The following is an 18,646-nucleotide window of genomic DNA, read 5'->3' as shown; positions in this document are numbered from 1 at the left end:
TTCGTTTGCAGAACTCATACGATATATAATTCTTTGGTAGCGTCATCCAAAATGATAGGAATCATTGTTTCGAAAACTTGACATAGGTATTTATGCACGAACTAAACTTAATTTTCGCAAAAACCTTTCTTTATTAACTCATGAATGAGAAGCACCACTCATACTTTGAAAATGTTCCGTCAATAAATGATGATTCGAACCTTTACGAGATGAATCATTCCGATCAATGTTACCGTGCTGATCAATATTACCCCGTATTACGGTTCTAAGAAAGTTCATTTTAGAAGATTGTATCCTTTTCTACATTTTTCGGAGAGATTTGTTTGGTGTAATTTCCACAAATCCACATACACCAATTTTTGAATCTTTTTTAATGTTTCATTTGTTTATGTTGTTTCAGTGTTTTGCTCAGTTATTTTTTCTTTAATATTATACGCAATGATTTGTGGGAGCAATGAAATGTGGGGACTCCGGGTCTTTAATAATTTCATAACCGGAAATAGCATATTACTCCACAATACCATGTGTATTTAATTCCGTTATGTCCTCAACTTTTTGTGGACTGCTCTCATACATATTTCTATAATAAACAAGTTTTTTTAGTTTTTTTTTATTTTATTCTTTTAGAAAATTATCATTTTTCCTCTTAGATGCACAGTACGTTTCCATTGCATTGTATAACTAACTAGTCGTCATCGCTTGAGTTATCATCAATCGCAAGGTCATCATCGTCGGTAGAGTTTCGATCCATTATTCGCCTTGGAGGGATGACTACCAAATTCTTCGGTAAACGATAAAAGCTGTACAAAAAACAATTAATCGACAATGTTTCTGCTACCAGCATCAGTAGGATGGGAACATCTGGCTTCGGTTGACGAGAGTATAACGCGGCAATGTCGTTAGCCGTTAAAGGAGGCTCGGAAGATCTGTTAAAGATAAATTTGATATAGAATATTGATTGGTTGAATACAGTATGTAAACAGTCGAACACTCACAAGCGTATGATAATCCGGTATTCTGGAACAGACGGTTGGCTTTTCCGGAAAGTGGAGCCATCACTATTGCAAAACATATCGAAATGGAGTTGAACGTTTGAAGATTTCTCGTCAGGGTCAAGGTCGGTTTCCAATGTGCTATGAACTATTTCAAAACTCTCGAAAAGATCAGCAAAGGCATCGAGTTTAGATTGGTTAGCGGTTTTAGTTTCTATTGCGGAGCTATCAATCCGTTGTCTCTTAAATGGAATTTCTTGGTCATCGTCTTGGGTATTATCGTCAGACGATTTTATTTCATTACTAGACTCAATCTGCGATGCGATCATGGAGTTGAAATTTTGCATGGATCGTTCAACTTGTTGCGCCAAAGCCTGATCAGTGTCTTGTTCTTGTTGAGAAATTGGATTGTGTTGTCTCAGGATTTTGTAGAGATTCCTCCAAACGCAAGCCCGTTCTTCGTCCAAGTTCTGTTCCGTGGTTTCAGTATCGATTTGGTACTTTCGGTTCAAATCGAATTTCAACAGACAGAAACCAGCTCTCATCATAGTGCTGTAAACCTTATAGTGTTCCAAGCTCAAAGATTCAGGATAACCAAGGAATAGAGTGTACGCCTGTTCCAAGGATATCAAAACCGTATCCCAGAACACAATTAGTCGGTTCTGAAAATAACAAATATCGTCAAAATAACATGAGTGATTGTTACATTATTCCTACAAGCCGTTTACCATTTCCAATAAATGAAGAGCTTCGTAGCCATCGACGTATTGTACCTTGTTTTCTAGATAACCATAAATGTGCCATTTTCCGACAGCTTTACGGATTCGTATTCGTTTCCGCTTATTATCCCATTCCCCCTCGGAATACATTTCTGCTTTGCCTACCCGCTGTTGTGCAAGAACTGTCCGGAATTCATCTAAAACGGATCACCGAGCTTCGATGTAGATATTTACTTAAGGACAACTATGAATTTAGTACGGGAACTTACGAATGTTCGACCCTTTGGTTCTCTTCGTTCTGGGGGGGTTTTATAAGCCAAATCTTCTGAAATGCAATGACCTTCTAGAGCAGTGTTTATTTATTTATTTATTTTTATTTATTGTATACTAGTCTGCCCATAACTGCATATTTGTAACATTCGACAAAAGTAGGCATTGAGTAAATTGAATGCAAAGTGTGCATTTTATGGTAGTATGGGAGAAAACTGAAATTTCTAAAAAATACCAGGAACTCAAAAGTGCTTATTTGAGGCTGATATTTTGTGCAACTCATATCGGATACTAAATGAATAGTTAAAAAATAATTCTGATAGAAATTTCATTTCTATTACATTACGAAACTCATTAATAATCTCAATGTGACTGTTATGCGGTTACAATTGCCAATGTGACAAAACAACTTGGTATTTTTTTTTTCAAATTTTGTAGAACAATCTCACAGATTTCAGTAAGTTGATCGAAAGTTTTTATCATTTGATGACTCTCCATGGTATTAACTCCAATTTGTCAAAAATGTCGAATGTGACTGTTATGCAGTTATGGGCAGTAGTGGTCCCGGCAAACCTCGTCTTGCCATCAAGTAGGCTGTTGAAAAACGCTTTTGATCGTCCCATATAAAATGACAGTTTTGTTCGCACTCGTTTTTTTTAACTTCCCCGGTGAATATCCTGGGATTTTTATACACACGAACACGTCGGAACCCCTGACGAACAAAACTGAGAAAGAATCATTCAAATCCGTTGACCCGTTCGTAAGCCATTTCGTGACATACAAACACCATTCTATTTTTATTTATATAGATAGATGGTCTTCGATAAAATCGTAAAGACCAACCTAATCTGACATCTTAACCTAGCTTTAAAGAACTACTTTGTCAATTAAAGTAAAAGTTCTCACTTACAGTATTGCATGAACTAAGGAAATATAATAAATGCGCGATTTCTTAACGGCCGCTGCGGTACATTGAATGAAATCTGCTGCAATAATTCAGCCCGGTCAATGTTTTGGCATAGGATGTCGAATATTGTCAACTATAGCAACTTCTTCCTTCTTTCCGAGAGTATATCTAAATTTATAAGGCGACAGCGTGCTTTGTAATGTGGAAGATGCAAAGGATCATTCCAAGCAAGATTTCTAAGCGCAAGGCGAATAACTGTTTTTGTCAGCCTCCTGACACCGCCCATACAACCCCATTGAAAAATAACGAGCAAACATCTATGGTTCCCACTGGGAAGTGGTTCCCACTGACAGCTCAATGTTTGTAAACAAATAACCGTGTGCGGAATACACTTTGTACACTTCTATGCGAATAACCTCCGATGCGTGATATGGCGACCAAACCGGGGATGCGTACTCCAGGATGCTTCGCACCAGGGCACAATACAGTGATTTTGGTGCATATATATATCAGGGTTGTTAACGTTAACCAACGATTAACGCCGTTAACGTTAAATTTGTTACAGATCAACGGTAACGCCGTTGCGTTAATTTTCGTGGTTGTTAGCGTCAACGTCAACGGGTTGCGTTGAATCAACGTCAACAGTAGAAGCATTAGCCGTAGAAGGCCAATGTCGTGACTGTTCGTGTGACAAACATCTAGTTTGCCACGCTCTGACAGTCTGAGTACCGGGTCTATAAGTGTCAAATCAAATTTTTCGACCATAATAAAACATTGTCTACAACATAGCGCTAAACAAACAACCAAAAACTTCAATAGTAAGTATTAATAAAATAATTCTATTTTGTGATAACAGCGCCACTAGCGTTCTACTGCTTATACTTCTATTACGTCAACGTATACCGCTAACCATGGCTGCCAGATGTGCAGATTTCTCTGTATTACACAGATATGTTTATGCTGACACAGATTCAATTTGTATGGAACACAGATTTTCCATCAACATTTTTTTGTATGGACACAGATATTTTTGTATGGGACACAGGTTTTTTAACCTCGTGGATACAGATTTTCTATCAAATCATCTGGCACCTCTGCCGCTAACTACTGCGTTGATTCTCCCAAGAGCTTTGAACAGTTGTTACCTCTATAAATAAAGGGTTTCTATGCAAACGTCGTATCCAAGGACGTTGGAAAAGAAATATGACAATGCTTTACTGCCCATATCTGCATATTTGTAACATTCGACAAAAGTAGGCATTGAGTAAATGGAACACCAAGTGTGCATTTAATGGCAGTATGGGAGGAAACTAAAATTTCTAAAAATTACCAGGAACTCAAAAGTGCTTATTAGAGGCTAATATTTTGTACAGCTCATATCGCATACTGGGTGAATTGTCAGAAAATAATTCTGATAGAAATTTGATTGCTATCACATTACGAGGCCCATTCATAATCTCAATGTGACTGTTATGCGGTTATAATTACCAATGTGACAAAACAACTTGGTATTTTTTTCGAATTTTCTAGAACAATCTCATAGCTTTCAGTAAGTTGACCGAAAGTATTTAATTTGATGACTCTCCATGGTATTAACTCCATTTTGTCAAAAATGTCGAATGTGACTGTTTTGCAGTTATGGGCAGTTTAGGTGAAAGACATTTTGCATCTAGCGATCATCCAGTTCGTGCGCTTTTTTCAAACTAATCCCAATCCAAGACAAGGGCCAAATAAGCTATCCTGTAGCTGTGAAGCACGCCAGCATCGAGTATAGGACGGTGAGCTATCATCTTGCAGAAAACCCGTCTTCAGTACTACGCCGCTGGGAGCAATCCCCTGAAGATGCGAAACCCGGATTAATAACGACCCTAAGCCGTAGTGTACTATTTGTGCGCCAAAAGTGTCTACCAAGAATGGGCAAAAACAATTGAAGAAAAGAGTGTAAATAAGGAATCATCAATAAAACGGATATCACCCCCAGAAACATACCCTAACATATGGAGTGCCCAAGTACGAATCGCTTTGTGTGGCCTGGTTGATCAGCAAATATGGTCGCTGGGGACACGTTCCATATCCTGATACACAACACCCTTTTTTAAAACGAAATATATCTTAATAATCTGACCTCTATTTGTACTGTGTTTTATTGATAATAAAGTAGCTAATTATGTTGCGTAAACTATTCTATTTTCTGTATTTTCTTTTTTGTCCAGTTGCAATTTATAAGTACGTTCAAAATAACTATGGAATCGGTTGAAGGTAGATATAATCAAGGCTCCATTATTGACTTATCCAAAGGTGAACTGAATTCACCCGGTACAAGAATTGTAACACTTGAGCGTGACATTCTCCTAACGTATGCTCCTGACGTGTTCTGGTCCCTTTCTAGTGTAAAAATTCTTGGAACGAGTGAATTTAGGTGGATAAATCAATTAACGTGAAAAACAACGAAGTCGTTAACGTTAATTTAACGCTGAGCGCTAACGTTAACGTTAATTAACTGCTCCGAAAAATAAACGGAAGTTTCGTTAATCGTTAAAGTTAACCTCAACGATTCAACGAAACGGCGTTAAACGTTAATTAGCGTTAACAACCCTGATATATATCTGTTAGTTGTGCAGCATTACGTTGGACGAAGCCGAGTACGGAAAAAGCCTTGGCAGTCATTGTGGCAACATTCTCATTAAAGCGGAGTTTGTTATCTATAGTCACACAGAGGTCCACTATAGATTCAACTCGTTCTAGCTGGACGGAGTTGATACGGTAGTTATGGTCAATAGGATTTCTGCATCGAGATCGATTTGCATTTTTTAATGTTGATATGCATGCCATTCTCATTGCTCCACCGCAAAAGCTCATCGATGTCGTGCTGGATAACGTTGCAATCAAGCCAATCAAGAGCCGACGCGATCACTCTGAATATTTTTAGATCATTAGCAAAAAGTAACTTTCCAGAGGAAATTCGAGGACAGAGATCGTTTACGAACATTACGAAGATGAGAGGACCTAACACACTGCCTTGTGGTACTCCAGACGGTATTTCGAATTCAACGGAGCGCTTTTCGCTCCATGTATGAAAAAATCCAGTCCATGATCCAATCCGGTAGTCCTATGTGCTTCAGCTTTTCTACTGCATACGCATGCGGAACAGTGTCGAACGCTTTTGAAAAGTCAAGGGAGGGAGGGGGTCTTACATAGTGTTACGGTCCATACAAAAAAATAAAATTTTCCATACAAAAGCTGTTACGTGGTGGGAGGGAGGGGGTCTAAAATTAGCAAATTTTGCGTTACGTTATATTTGAATGAACCCAAAGATCAGAATGATCATGCGGAGAGGGAAACGGTATGATGTTCGTTTTTGATTCTAGCGATTCCTAGAACATTACGAATGAGCGTAAAATTAATGACATATTGAAGAGTTGAAGACATCGATAGACAGATTGCACAACCAAGATACATTTATAACGGGCCGTCCATAAATTACGTAAGGGGTTATGGGGGGAGGGGATGTCTGAGAATTCTTACGCGCCATACAATTTATTTTTAATTTTCATACAAAAAATCTTACCATGGGGGGAGGGGGGGTTGAAAAACCCCGAAATTTGTCTTACGTAATTAATGAACCGCCCCTAAAGTAATCTACAAGAACTTAAATAATACCATAAATTATCGACATATCATGAAAGCAAAGAATCATGACTTTTTTTCAGGTAGTTCATATTACCCTGATACTCCTCGGTAGCCCTTACAAAACCACCCATGACGAAGAGAACAAAGCTGCCGAAAATACAACAAGTTACCCTACCCTACTTACTTTTTATTCGGGAAATATCCTCTTGCTGCTCGGATTCCTCTTCCGCTTTGACGAGGCGAATTCGTGTGTTGAAATCATAATTCCCGACATGATGTTGCAACATATCCCGACCGCTGGAAAGCATAATATAGTTAAGGTTGGGTGCACCAAGTTCAGGTTGGAAAACTTACCTCAGAAGCGGTTTCGGATCCAGAAAAAACGACGAATTACACGTACTTTCACTCATGACGGATCAATTAGGAATAAAATTTTGAATAGTTGTATTGTCCTTGCGGCGCAATGTGATAAAGTAATGCAATGTGAGATGTATGCTCGCGGAGACTTTGTTATGATGTTTGTTGTTGTTGATTAATTTGACTGATGGTATATTTTTAGTCGGGTTGTGTGGAAGCGTACACGCTAAAATAAAGCTTCAGGGTGAATATAAATCTGAGAGACTAACGCATGTACTGAATAGAAATTTATCGACGTGCCAAAGCTTGCAAGCTGTGCACACAGGTGCAGGTCATCATTAGCAAGCAAGCAATTTGATCGATTTTCAACACGAACGATTATAAGATTCTCCAGACTTGTGCACTTGAAAATTCAAAGTTTGGCTTTGTTTTATAATCACCCTAATGTGAAGATGGATCAAAGCCGAACCTTGAATTTTCAAGAGCAGGGGAACCATACATCCGATCACACTAACAATATTGATTGATTGAGTACTAGGGTTATGGTGATTCCCGATCTAACCTTCAGTGTGATCAGCGGTTTGATTCTAAAGATGGAAATGTTTCCATGAGTGGTTCCGATTCATCTTCACCTAGGGCGATTGAAATGAAAATTATTGTCCTAATTAAAGTGACCAGATGTGATTGGCTTCAAATGCGGGACAAAAATGGTAAACTTTTGAAAAATATTGTAAGAAATACTAAAAAGTACACTGCCGGTTCAATTTTACCAAAATGACAAAAATTTTCGTATTCCCTAAATTGAAACGTGCCAAAATAGAACAACGATTGATTTTATTAAAACTTTCATCACCATAATAATAACCACGAATTGAGTTTACCTATTTTGAACAAGGTATGTCTCAAAAGGACTTACAGAAACATTGAGATTAATAGTGCCAAAATCAAACGAGCACTGTTTACACATTCTTTTTTTTTGTTTTTTTGAAGTAATCCAATAATAAAATTTGGAGGGAAATTATAAGATTTTAAAGCTATTTATATATGAAGTTTTCATTTAACAGTCATTTTCTGATTTGCACTTTTGCTCAAAATTTTACATGTGTTTTCCAATATTCAGTTGCATTTCCATAATTTGTTTCGGAAGAGTTTATATGGAATATTTAATAAATGAAAAATGACAAAATAAGGTTAAATTTAGATCTGGATCACGTGATATTTTCGAACCAGAATTTTCAATGAGTTGCAATCAGAATTTTGTAAGCCTCACATACCTGTTTAAGAGAAATTGTAGCAAAAATGTATGGTGTTTCGAACTAAATTCTTGTTAGAACTTTAGACTGAATATAACCCAAGAAATAATCTAAAAAAATATGGGTTAGAAACGGTGAATTCAGACTTTATTACGATCAAAATCTTTACGGGAATAGAAAAACCAAATTGAGAACAATTTGAAATCAAAAGTAGATTCTGAACAAAATCTTAAAAGGTTTCTTAACAGTGTCATGGGAAAATTCAGAACCACATCATGAGCTGAAAATCCCAAGAAACATTTGCCTATTTTATAATCATTTATTAAGCAATCTTTTACAACTACATACTGAATAGTTGCTTTATTGTATTACTTTGCAGCTGCTACGCACACATTGTTCAAGCAAATCTGGCGAAATTATTAGGCTTCCTATCATTTAGTGACTGTAATAATATATTGAAATGATGTTTGTTCAGGTTTCACTTAGCCTAATAAGGATTGATGATTTAACAACGCTAATTTAACAAACAATATTATTGCAGTCTAATTCAGCATCATGTTTAACAACATTTTTATTATTTCCATGTGAAACCTTTGTTCAGGCGTTGTTCACACAAATTTGGAGAAGTTATAAAGCGTGTCATTGTATATTGACTTTATTCTACAACTTCAACATCGTTTCATAAGCATTTATCTCAGCTTTTATTCAGCTGCCACAAAATTAATTGAAAACAAATAAATGCCTAAAAATCGCTAACACCGTATATATCAAATGCAGCGTACACTTTTACCATGAATTAAAAAACCTCAATAATTACCTGGATACTGGATTCAACCTCGAGACCTTCCCATCGTCAGCGGTATACCTTGCCATCTGCGTCATCCTTGAATTCATATATCAGCCTTCCAGTGCCCAATATAAACCTCTTGTAGTTGAACATTGATCATGCTTCAGCTTCTGTTCAACAATGTCTAATCAACACGTGCTATGCTGATCAACAACTGAACAAGCGCATTACTTCTGCTGCTGTTCAGTACTGATGCGAGCTGAATTCAGTCGGCTATTTATAGCGCACAGTGAGAAAATTTATGTCAATGCTAGTCAAAAATAAAGTTTATTCACAAAGTAAAAACAGTCTGAAATGATTATTCGAATTTCATAATAAGTTTTAACTTGTTAAAACTTTAATTTAATTGTTCATCTAACTATACTAAAATTCATTTATTTCATATATAATATTTTTATTAGATTAATATTTAAAGTATTTGTCGTACTTTTCCATATATTAAGCATTATAGAAACATAAAGTATATTTCAACCATTTGTATGTTAAACTAGTGGTCCCGGCAAACTTCGTCTTGCCATCAAGTAGGCTGTTGGAAGATGTCAATGATACCTCCCATACAAAATGGCATATTAGTACTCTCCCGTTTTACCAAATTTCCCGAAAACTTCTCTAAACTTTTTCGTCGCACGAACACGTCGGAACCCTTCAAGAAAACAACAGTGAAAGAATTTTGAAAATCGGTTGTCCCGTTCTGAAGCCATTTCGTGACATACAAACACCACTCCATTTTTATTTATATAGATGTGCTCTTTTCTGTTTTTTCAAAATAATCTTATATCAGAAAATAGATTCAAAATATTTTCTAAACATAATTGAATAATTGAATTGAGAAAGCATCAGTTATTATTGTATTCAATATGTTTTTATATATTAGTTAGTTAGTGACAAATTCGCCAAGGGCGAAAAGCCACTTAAATAGAGATAAATGATAATAATATTTAGTAAGTTGAATATTGTAATACATTATAATAGGAATACAACGCAATTTTTAAATATTTTGTCCATTTTTCGAAAATTTGGCTATGGTGTGACCTCTTTTGCAAGGCTTATTTGTTGCTGAAAAATGCGTTTATTAATCGTTATTTTAGCCTTCTTTGGATTCACTGCACGGATGATATATGTATCTATGTTGTGTTAAGATTTTATAAAATATCTATTCAGCTTTAAATCATGTTCATGTTAAGCATGAAAATAGCTGAAGTGCGAAGCAACCAAAACGTTAGTTCGTCTCCTGTACACCTGTTCACACAATTATATTTGTTTGGTGGAATATTGGCTCTTTAATAGAAGGAAAAATGACTTGTTCAACTCATTAGTAAAACAATCTTGACAAGTCGGCAAAGATTCTTTGGAGAAGTTTAATAAGTGTTGATACTACTATTATTCATTCCAATGACAAATGTTGAACATTGTCTTAAATTTGGATCTAAACAGCATCTTTTCAGCTCTTTGTAGGGCATTTTTTCTGCTGTCGCCAATATTCAACAATTAATAAATATTTATGTTTATTTGTGACTCTGGACTGTAAGTTTGGTAACAACTTTCATGTAATTATTGTTAAATTATTATGTATACTTCGATTATCATTAAAAATGTTATGGTTAGTAACTTTTTCCGATATCAATAACGTCGCAGATTCTGATCACTATATTTGGAAAATTTAAATTATGATGTTAATTGTTTTTAATCCAATTAGAACTTTACCCTCGTTGATCCATAGTCGCCTACATGTCTTTTGATTTGAAAAACATTTGAAACATTTGAAAATGACATAAAAAGACATGATATGTTTTACTTGAATAAAAGCATACTCATATACTGTTATTCGCATTGTTATTAAGTTTTACTAATCATGCTGGTCAACATTTTAATTATAAGACTCTGAAACTTTTGAACGATTTGTTGTTAATCAGATGTTCAATATTTTATGGCTACAACCTATAGAAGCTTTTAATCAGTCAATTGTTAAACTTCCTATGTGTTGTAGAACAAATGCTACTATATTTGCATTTTCTGAGGTTTATTCAGCTCTTATTCAAAACACAAACTTCAAGTGGAACAACAGCTTTTTTATAAGCGGAAATTACCCAAGTAACCACAAGCATTATAACATTGCACGTATTCTACTGCATATCAACAACATTGATGTAACATTGCTTTTATTCGACATATTTCAAGAGCTGTCAAGCAACAAAGCATTAACTCTACATTAGAAATGTATCAATACACTAATATCACTTTATAAATTGCACTGCTGCACTAATGTTACTTTATAAATTGCCTTATTGCTTTATCGTCGTGTTTGCATTAGTGCAACTTTAAAAGGGCCCTTTTCCACTTTTCAACTACTTTAATGGTAGGCTTACGGCAATGCAGCTGCATTATATATGCAATGATATAACGCTCCATGGTTACTTGGGTAATTTTATTCAATTAATGATTCAACTAAAAACTTGTTCAGCAATGGTTGCTTCTATGCAGCTTTTATTAATCACGTAAATATCTTAAAAGCTACCAATTGTTCCTTGGGGTAATAATTTTAAATCCCAGCCGAGTACGTGGATTTTGTCATAATTTCACCCATAATTTGTCCATCTTTACCACGCGTAATAAATTAATTAATTTAAAAACTTTTCATTTTCGATGTTTCAAGTACAAAGTTTTTTGGTTATCTCCACAATCCGGGACGTTTTCCGGGATGCTTGGTGATGCGGGACAGGTTGCTCAAATCCGAGACTGTCCCGCACAATCCGGGACGTCTGGTCACTTTACCTAATTATCTAATTACGCAGATAATCAGAAATAGTTTCATTCACACAATGAAGTTTTCCCTTTTACTAGCGAATGTGGAGAAGCTTTGAAGGAATTTTGAAAAGAAAATACATATAACTGACCTAAAAAAAAGTTCCGCTTCGTAACTGAACCATTCTACCTCGTGCGCTCAGATGTAAGTGGTACCATTCATTATAATAGGAATGCAAAAGTTTTGAACACAATCATAATAATGATATCAATGCAAACGATCTAAACAATCATATCAAAGTTAAATTTGTTTCAAGTCCCAAATGAATGGTTTCCCTTGCCAAACCGCACATCCATGTTGAAGACAAAAAAAATCTCCATAGCAGTTACAGTTTGTGGCCTTCAACCTTCAGCGTTGGCTCTTCACATCGCCGTTTGCGTTTCCCACCTCTATACGCGTCTCCTCGCCATATGCATGCAGTGTTAATGCATAGAAGAGCCAGGCAGAATGACGACGTAGTTTGCAGCAAACAGCCAAACGCCGCTTACAACTCGCTATCAGCCCATATAGGGTGAGGTATCCAATTTCTGGCAATTTTCTGGTTTCACTTTATTTTCGGGGATTTGTGTAAATGTTATGAGATTCCAACTTAAGTAATACATTTTTTGCACTAAATGATCAACTTTGAAGGATCAGATTCCCGAGTAACACACATGTTATAATTGATGCATATTAACTCTTATATGACAAAATCTAGTCATATAAGAGTTAATATGCATCAATTATAACATGTGTGTTCCTTGGGTTTGAATTATTATAGACCGATTTGAATAAAATTTTCCAAGTTCTTTAGAACAAATTTGAATATCAACATTTTTTCTCACACGAGTTTAGAGGCAATAACGGTTTAGTAATGTGTGTTTTGACATAGAATTTAAAAAAATCACTTAATTGATCCTGTAGCTTCTAAACTCGTATAAGAAAAAATCTCGGAATTCTATAATTGGAATAACTTAAACAAATTTAAGAAATAGCTTCATAGTACCTTCAGCAAAATTGTTAATTTAGCGAAAACACTTTTTGTGTAGAACTTTCATACTTTGCGATAAATCGTGTATATTTGTTGTCGAAAAATTCACTTTTATGAATTTGTTATTACTTTCGAACTTTTCAATGAAAATATTCAGAATATGGAGGGGAACATGGCCCAAATCGGACCTAGTAACAGTTTTTAGGCCTTATCTTTTAAGTACGATGCACTATATGAAATGTTTTATGTGTTCAGCGCTCACACTTTTCTCGTAGAGAGTTTGGTACTATCTTTTACCAGGGGGCATGACTAACAAAATTCTTCAGATAGTCTGGATTGGACCAACCCTTTTGGATCCCCCATATTCTAATTCGGACCGTATTTTATTGATGTACAAGGGGGTCAGGGGCCAAGTCTCCAGCATAAGTTGAAAAACTCACACCTTCCATAATTCACCGGGGACTTTGGAGTTTGGGAAGTTGGCAACGCTAAACATCTTTGACCAGAAGGCTCTTTAAGTTTCGCTTCTACTCTAGACTTCTACTACACGTATGAATGATGCAAGGTGAAAAGAACATAGAATCAGTCATACATATAGCGGTAGTGAAGTGTTTTGCCTAAGCATTTGGGAAAGAAACGTTATACTCATCGTTTTCTCGGCTATTACGCTGTCATGAAAACGATCTACTTATGTAGCTAAACAAGCAGTAAAGCAAGTCGTCTGTTATTTTGTAACTATTCATCCTAACTGCGTGTATTTAAGATTTGTTCAACGTCGTTGCTGTAACAAGTTTTTGTTTTGACATGTCATTTGTATGATATTTCCAATTTAAGTATTGTCTGTCGAATTAAACCTTTCTTCTGATTTGTCGTTTCAGTAATTAGAATCCACCTTGTTTTCAAATTTCTACAAACAAAGTCAAGTAAACCACCTGTGTAACTAATTATTCAATCTGAAATGATTTGTTTTACGCCCAAAGTTTTTTTTACTCATATTCCCTTGCTTTTTTGAAAACGGAACATTGTGAAAATAAGCCATCCCGAATTAGCTTGAAAAAGTAGTGTCATTATTGTAATAAATAAAAAAAAATTACAAAATACAAAATAATTTTTTTTCATTTCTTTCGTGCTGCCTGTGCGTAGCGCGTCATATATCAGAGTCTCACCGCAGCGTGCTGGTCTTTCAATCGGTAGTCTCTAGCTTTAGGAGCAGATTAATTCAAATGAACAACGTGGTGGCCCGCATACTTTCTCTATCTTAATTTATTACCTAACAAGTCATATACATTACTATTGCAAAAACTAAGTAAAATCCAATTTGAAACATTTTGATAGATTTCAATGAAATCAAATGAAACGACGTTCTTACTCTTTCATTTCACCTTTCTTGTTCGCTGCTTTGAATCAGGTAACGAAACGAATGAGTGGTGAAAGAAGAACGAAGCGACGCAGTTGTTCGTCACCATCGAGACGACGCAATCAAACCTTCGTGTTACATAAAATGCTTTCGAAAATGCACAGCCCTGCTCGCTTCCAACTCAGTATGATATTCCGATCTATAATAACCCACCATGCCAAAGCAAAACATGCTGGTGTCCAAGCAGCTCTTCACCCTACAAGTATCGATGTATTGGTTTATGAATGTACGCGACCTCAAGAAGATCCAAACCTAATCAAACTGGACATACAATGACTCTTCCTGGACATACAGGACCTTCCTTAGCTGAGTGGTTAGAGTCCGCAGTTACAAAGCAAAGCCATGCTGAAGGTGTCTGGGTTCAATTCCCAGTCGGTCCAGGATCCTTTCGTGATGGAAATTTCCTTGACTTCCCTGGGCATAGAGTATCATCGTACTTGCTACACGAATGCAAAAATGGCAACAATGACAAAGAAAGCTCTCAGTTAATAACTGTGGTGCTCATATGAACACTAAGCTGAGAAGCAGGCTCTGTCCCAGTGAGGACGTTAATGCCAAGAAGAAGTATACAATGACTCTAGGAGCAGGGGGTTTCAGACGTGTGATTCACGGAGCACTTTTTGATTATTTTTTTTTTGCAGGGCGCCTACTCTTTACCGCGATTGCGTTTGAAATCCGAAATTGTTGCATTGCATAAATCGACCTTATAATTCTAGAGCAAATCATGAAGTAAGATTCGTGTTTTTATTAATTTCGATTCTGTTTCAAAATCAATCGATTCTGATCTGCAAATTTAAAATATCTTCGATTTCGAAAGCTATTTTATTAAGGGCTTAATACAGTTATCTCTCCCTTACTCGATATTGAAAGGACCATCGAGTTAGGGAGGTATCGAGTTACAGAACACAGAAGCAGTGCAATTGCGTTCCAAGGGACCATCGAGTTAGCCATGAAAACCAACTTTTACTATGGTTCTCTAACTCGATATCGAGATACGGAATATCGAGTAAGGGAGAGTTAACTGTAGTTATCATTCATTGAAGTGGAATTATTTTTGATTTTCAGCCAAATGTTTTAAAACAAGATAATTGCTATCGACAGAAAAGATAGCATTTCTAAGAAATTTTAGGACTTTGTTTTTATTTTGGACAAGGTTCGTATAACTGAACAAGTATGTTAGTGTTGTAGTGAAATATTCTTTATTTTGTATAAAACTTTGCGCAAAACAGTATTTTATTATGCATATTGTCCATAAAATCCTAAGATGAGTTTAAGTCACAATTTTCATGAGCACAAACCTCAAAAACTAACAGGTTAAAAATTTGATCAATTATCTACATGTAATAAGATACCAATCAACCAAATTTTCAGCCTAAATTGTTAAATTATTCTCTAGATTTGTGCTCTTTAAAACTAAACAAAACGACCGTTTTGTTCTCTTCACCATAAGTTTTTTTTTAAACCAAATCTTCTGAAGTTCGTAATAAGATGCGCTTTTATGCTAAAAGTATTGATGCAAATTTTGAGTCAAATGTTTTCGAAAACCACCCAAGACGAAAAGAAAAAGCTGCCGAAAATACTAGTTAAGGGGTCATTCACCCACCAACCCCCTTGTATGAATGTTCTTCGAATTTGGTATGAGCTGTAACATTTTGAAGCTGGCTAACTTTAGCGTTATGGAAGAGTTGATATTTTTGAGATTTGTTGCAAATTTTCCAAGTCACGAAGCACCAAGTGCTCCGGGGAGCACGATCTGAACCCCCCTAGAGTACGATGCACGTCATACTGCAGCAAACAATTATAATCAAACGTAATGCGATTCCAATTAGAAAATGGACGTGTTCGAAGGACACAAAGCTGACGACAAACAAACGCGAAATCTGTTTTGGATACCTTATGTTTCCTTAAATCTACTCTTTATTCAGTTTTTTTTTTGTTTATTAAAATGTGTTCATAACGAAATTTTCTTCTGCAGTTTTGCTGTTAGAGCTTTGATCTTCAATTTTACTCTCTTAGTTATGTACAAGTCACAGAGTGTTCGCGCAGATTTAGATGTTGCAATTGATTTGTCCCATTTCCGACTGGCCGGCGAGATTTCGACCCCGCACTGACCGGCGCCCAAAAAGCTCCTAAAAGGGGGGAAGGTTCTCGCCTCTGCTGGCTGCTACTTGGCAAATGGCACTCGAGAAATGGGGTGCTTCTTGTTCTGATGAAATGCTACCTGCTATTCCTGTCGGCTGACTTGTGTGAAGATGTGTACTTTTGTGGAGCAGAATTTTTTTTTCAGCGCTGAACCAGCACGCACAAAGAAAAAGAAACACATCCTTACCATTTTTGTTGTGAGGGGATGGGAGCGACTATAATATTGTTGAAAAGCGGAGCGAAGAGGCGCGCAGTAGCAAGGCGAGGGTGGGGGAGTCAATTTATGAAACTGGAATCTCCTGCACCTTCTGCGTAATATTTTCCACCTCTTGCTTGGAGGCTTCCTCAAAGTTTTCCGTCAACTCCGGCACATCGTCATCGTCCTCAGCTACCGCTGCCGTGGCCAATTTCTTCAGCTGGTTAAGTCCTTCCGGTCCCAGCTGGGTAATGATACTCGGAAGCATGTCCGTAATCTGCTTCGATTCACTGTGACCAGTGATGGCGAATGTGTTGGTTGCAAGAGAAGCCTGTGTCTTCGGGTTGTTGAAATGAATCACGGTTCCGTCATTTTTGATCATGTTAACCTCCTCAATTCCGGGGATGGTGTTCACGCCGAGCTTCTTCAGCGACAGCTGCAGCTTTTTGTCATCCACAGCGGAATTTGTGTGCACAATCTTCTTCTTGCGACGGGGCATGCCCTTGCCGCCGATACGCACCTCAGCCTGCAGTTTCTTCAGCTTTTCCGCGTTCATGGTCGCTGGGAGATGATTTTCACTACAATGGAACCAAGAAAAAGAGCCTTTATCAGCACAATTTTTACACTTTTACGATCGACCAAATGGAAACGCACATGTGAAAATTCTGACAAATTTCGATCAAAGAGAGCGAAGTCGGCTAGAGTGCGCTGCAAGCTCTCTAATCCATTAGACGAGATGACCGATTCGACCAGTGTGAAGAAGGCGGCGATGCGTGCTCGATGGTGGATTTCACACTCATCGGAACAAAGAAGCGCACGCCAAAAACGATTCACTCAGAGCATCTTTAACGGGGGCGACTATTTGGTTGATTAAAATGATCACCCCCAGAGTTGTCATTTTAGTTTAGTCACTCATTCTCACACCGGTGGCTACCATATTTAGTAACTCGTTACCGTACCGGTCGTTGCTTTTTGGGTTAACATATGAGTTGTGAAAATAATGGTGATCAATTCAAGTTGGGAATTTTTGTAACTCTGCTGGAATATCTATTATATTCTGGTGCGGAATTATTAGAATTCCATCGGAAATTTTTGAGATTGTTTATGAATCCAACTGGATGCTAATTTGATTGGAACCCTTGCCAATTCTTCCGGAATCCTTGTAAATCCTACAAGAAATATTGCAAATTTGACCGTAATTATTATGAATCTGACTGGAATCCTTGGGATTCCGACTGGAATTCCAGTCAGAATCCCGAGGACTCTAATCTGAATCCCGAGGATTCCAGCCGGAATCCCTAAGATTCCAGCCGAAATCCCGAGGATTCCAGACGATATCCCAAGGATTCCAGCCGGAATCCCGAGGATTCCAGTCGGACTTCCAAGGATTCCAGTCGGACTTCCAAGGATTCCAGTCGGATTCCCAAGGATTCCAGTCGGAATTCGGAGGATTCCAGTCGAAATTCGGAGGATTCCAGACGGTATTCTTATCAAAATCTCTTTCCAATTCCAGTCAGAATCCCGAGGATTCCAGCCGAAATCCCAAGGATTCCAGACGATATCCCAAGGATTCCAGCCAGAATCCCGAGGATTCCAGTCGGACTTCCAAGGATTCCAGTCGGAATTCGGAGGATTCCAGTCGGAATCCCAAGGATTCTAGTCGGAATCCCAAAAATTCCAGTCAGAATCCCGAGGATTCCAGCCGAAATCCCGAGGATTCCAGTCGAAATCCCGAGGATTCCAGGCGGAATCCCGTGGATTCCAGTCGGAATTCTAAGGATTCCAGTCGGAATCCCAAAATCCCATAATACTCCGAAATCGATAAATTCTTACGAGGATTTTCGAATATTTCATAAACTTCTATCGGATTTCCAATAACTGCATCAGATTCCTACACGGAAAAAAATTCCGCGGTTAAAATTACTATTTTAGCTGACTACGCCCATTCTTGAAACTACCATGGAATTTCAGACCAATTTACTATGTTTACGGTACACCCCACCACATTACTGGTACGTTTGACAGAAATAATTTACAACAATCTGATTTCGACTACAGACATGGTAAAATCAAGCGCATTTCTGGTCTGCTGAAAATTGCCGGTGCGAACGCTTAAGTTAACCCCCTAAAATGGTAGTTTTTA

The 18,646-nt window shown here is 37.2% G+C and overlaps 2 protein-coding genes across 2 annotated transcripts; both read right to left on the bottom strand.

The window, feature by feature from the left end:
- Positions 1-603: 603 nt before the first annotated feature.
- LOC5565671 lies at positions 604-7,064 on the bottom strand. Its single transcript, XM_001649976.2, has 5 exons — positions 6,873-7,064; positions 6,703-6,815; positions 1,721-1,908; positions 996-1,654; positions 604-926 (listed from the first exon to the last, which is right to left on the bottom strand). The coding sequence occupies exons 1-5, from the start codon at positions 6,926-6,928 to the stop codon at positions 686-688; spliced, it is 1,257 nt and encodes a 418-aa protein (XP_001650026.1). The 5' UTR covers positions 6,929-7,064; the 3' UTR covers positions 604-685.
- Positions 7,065-16,044: 8,980 nt separating this feature from the next.
- On the bottom strand, positions 16,045-17,293 carry LOC5576046 (transcription factor BTF3 homolog 4). The gene is made up of 2 exons (XM_001662319.2): positions 17,158-17,293; positions 16,045-17,081 (listed from the first exon to the last, which is right to left on the bottom strand). The coding sequence occupies exon 2, from the start codon at positions 17,057-17,059 to the stop codon at positions 16,589-16,591; it is 471 nt and encodes a 156-aa protein (XP_001662369.1). The 5' UTR covers positions 17,060-17,081; positions 17,158-17,293; the 3' UTR covers positions 16,045-16,588.
- Positions 17,294-18,646: the final 1,353 nt, after the last annotated feature.

The sequence above is a fragment of the Aedes aegypti genome, chromosome 2 (genome assembly GCF_002204515.2).
Source record: "Aedes aegypti strain LVP_AGWG chromosome 2, AaegL5.0 Primary Assembly, whole genome shotgun sequence".
In the NCBI taxonomy this organism is placed as follows: Eukaryota; Metazoa; Arthropoda; class Insecta; order Diptera; family Culicidae; genus Aedes; species Aedes aegypti.
This window is presented reverse-complemented; position numbering and strand designations above follow the sequence as displayed.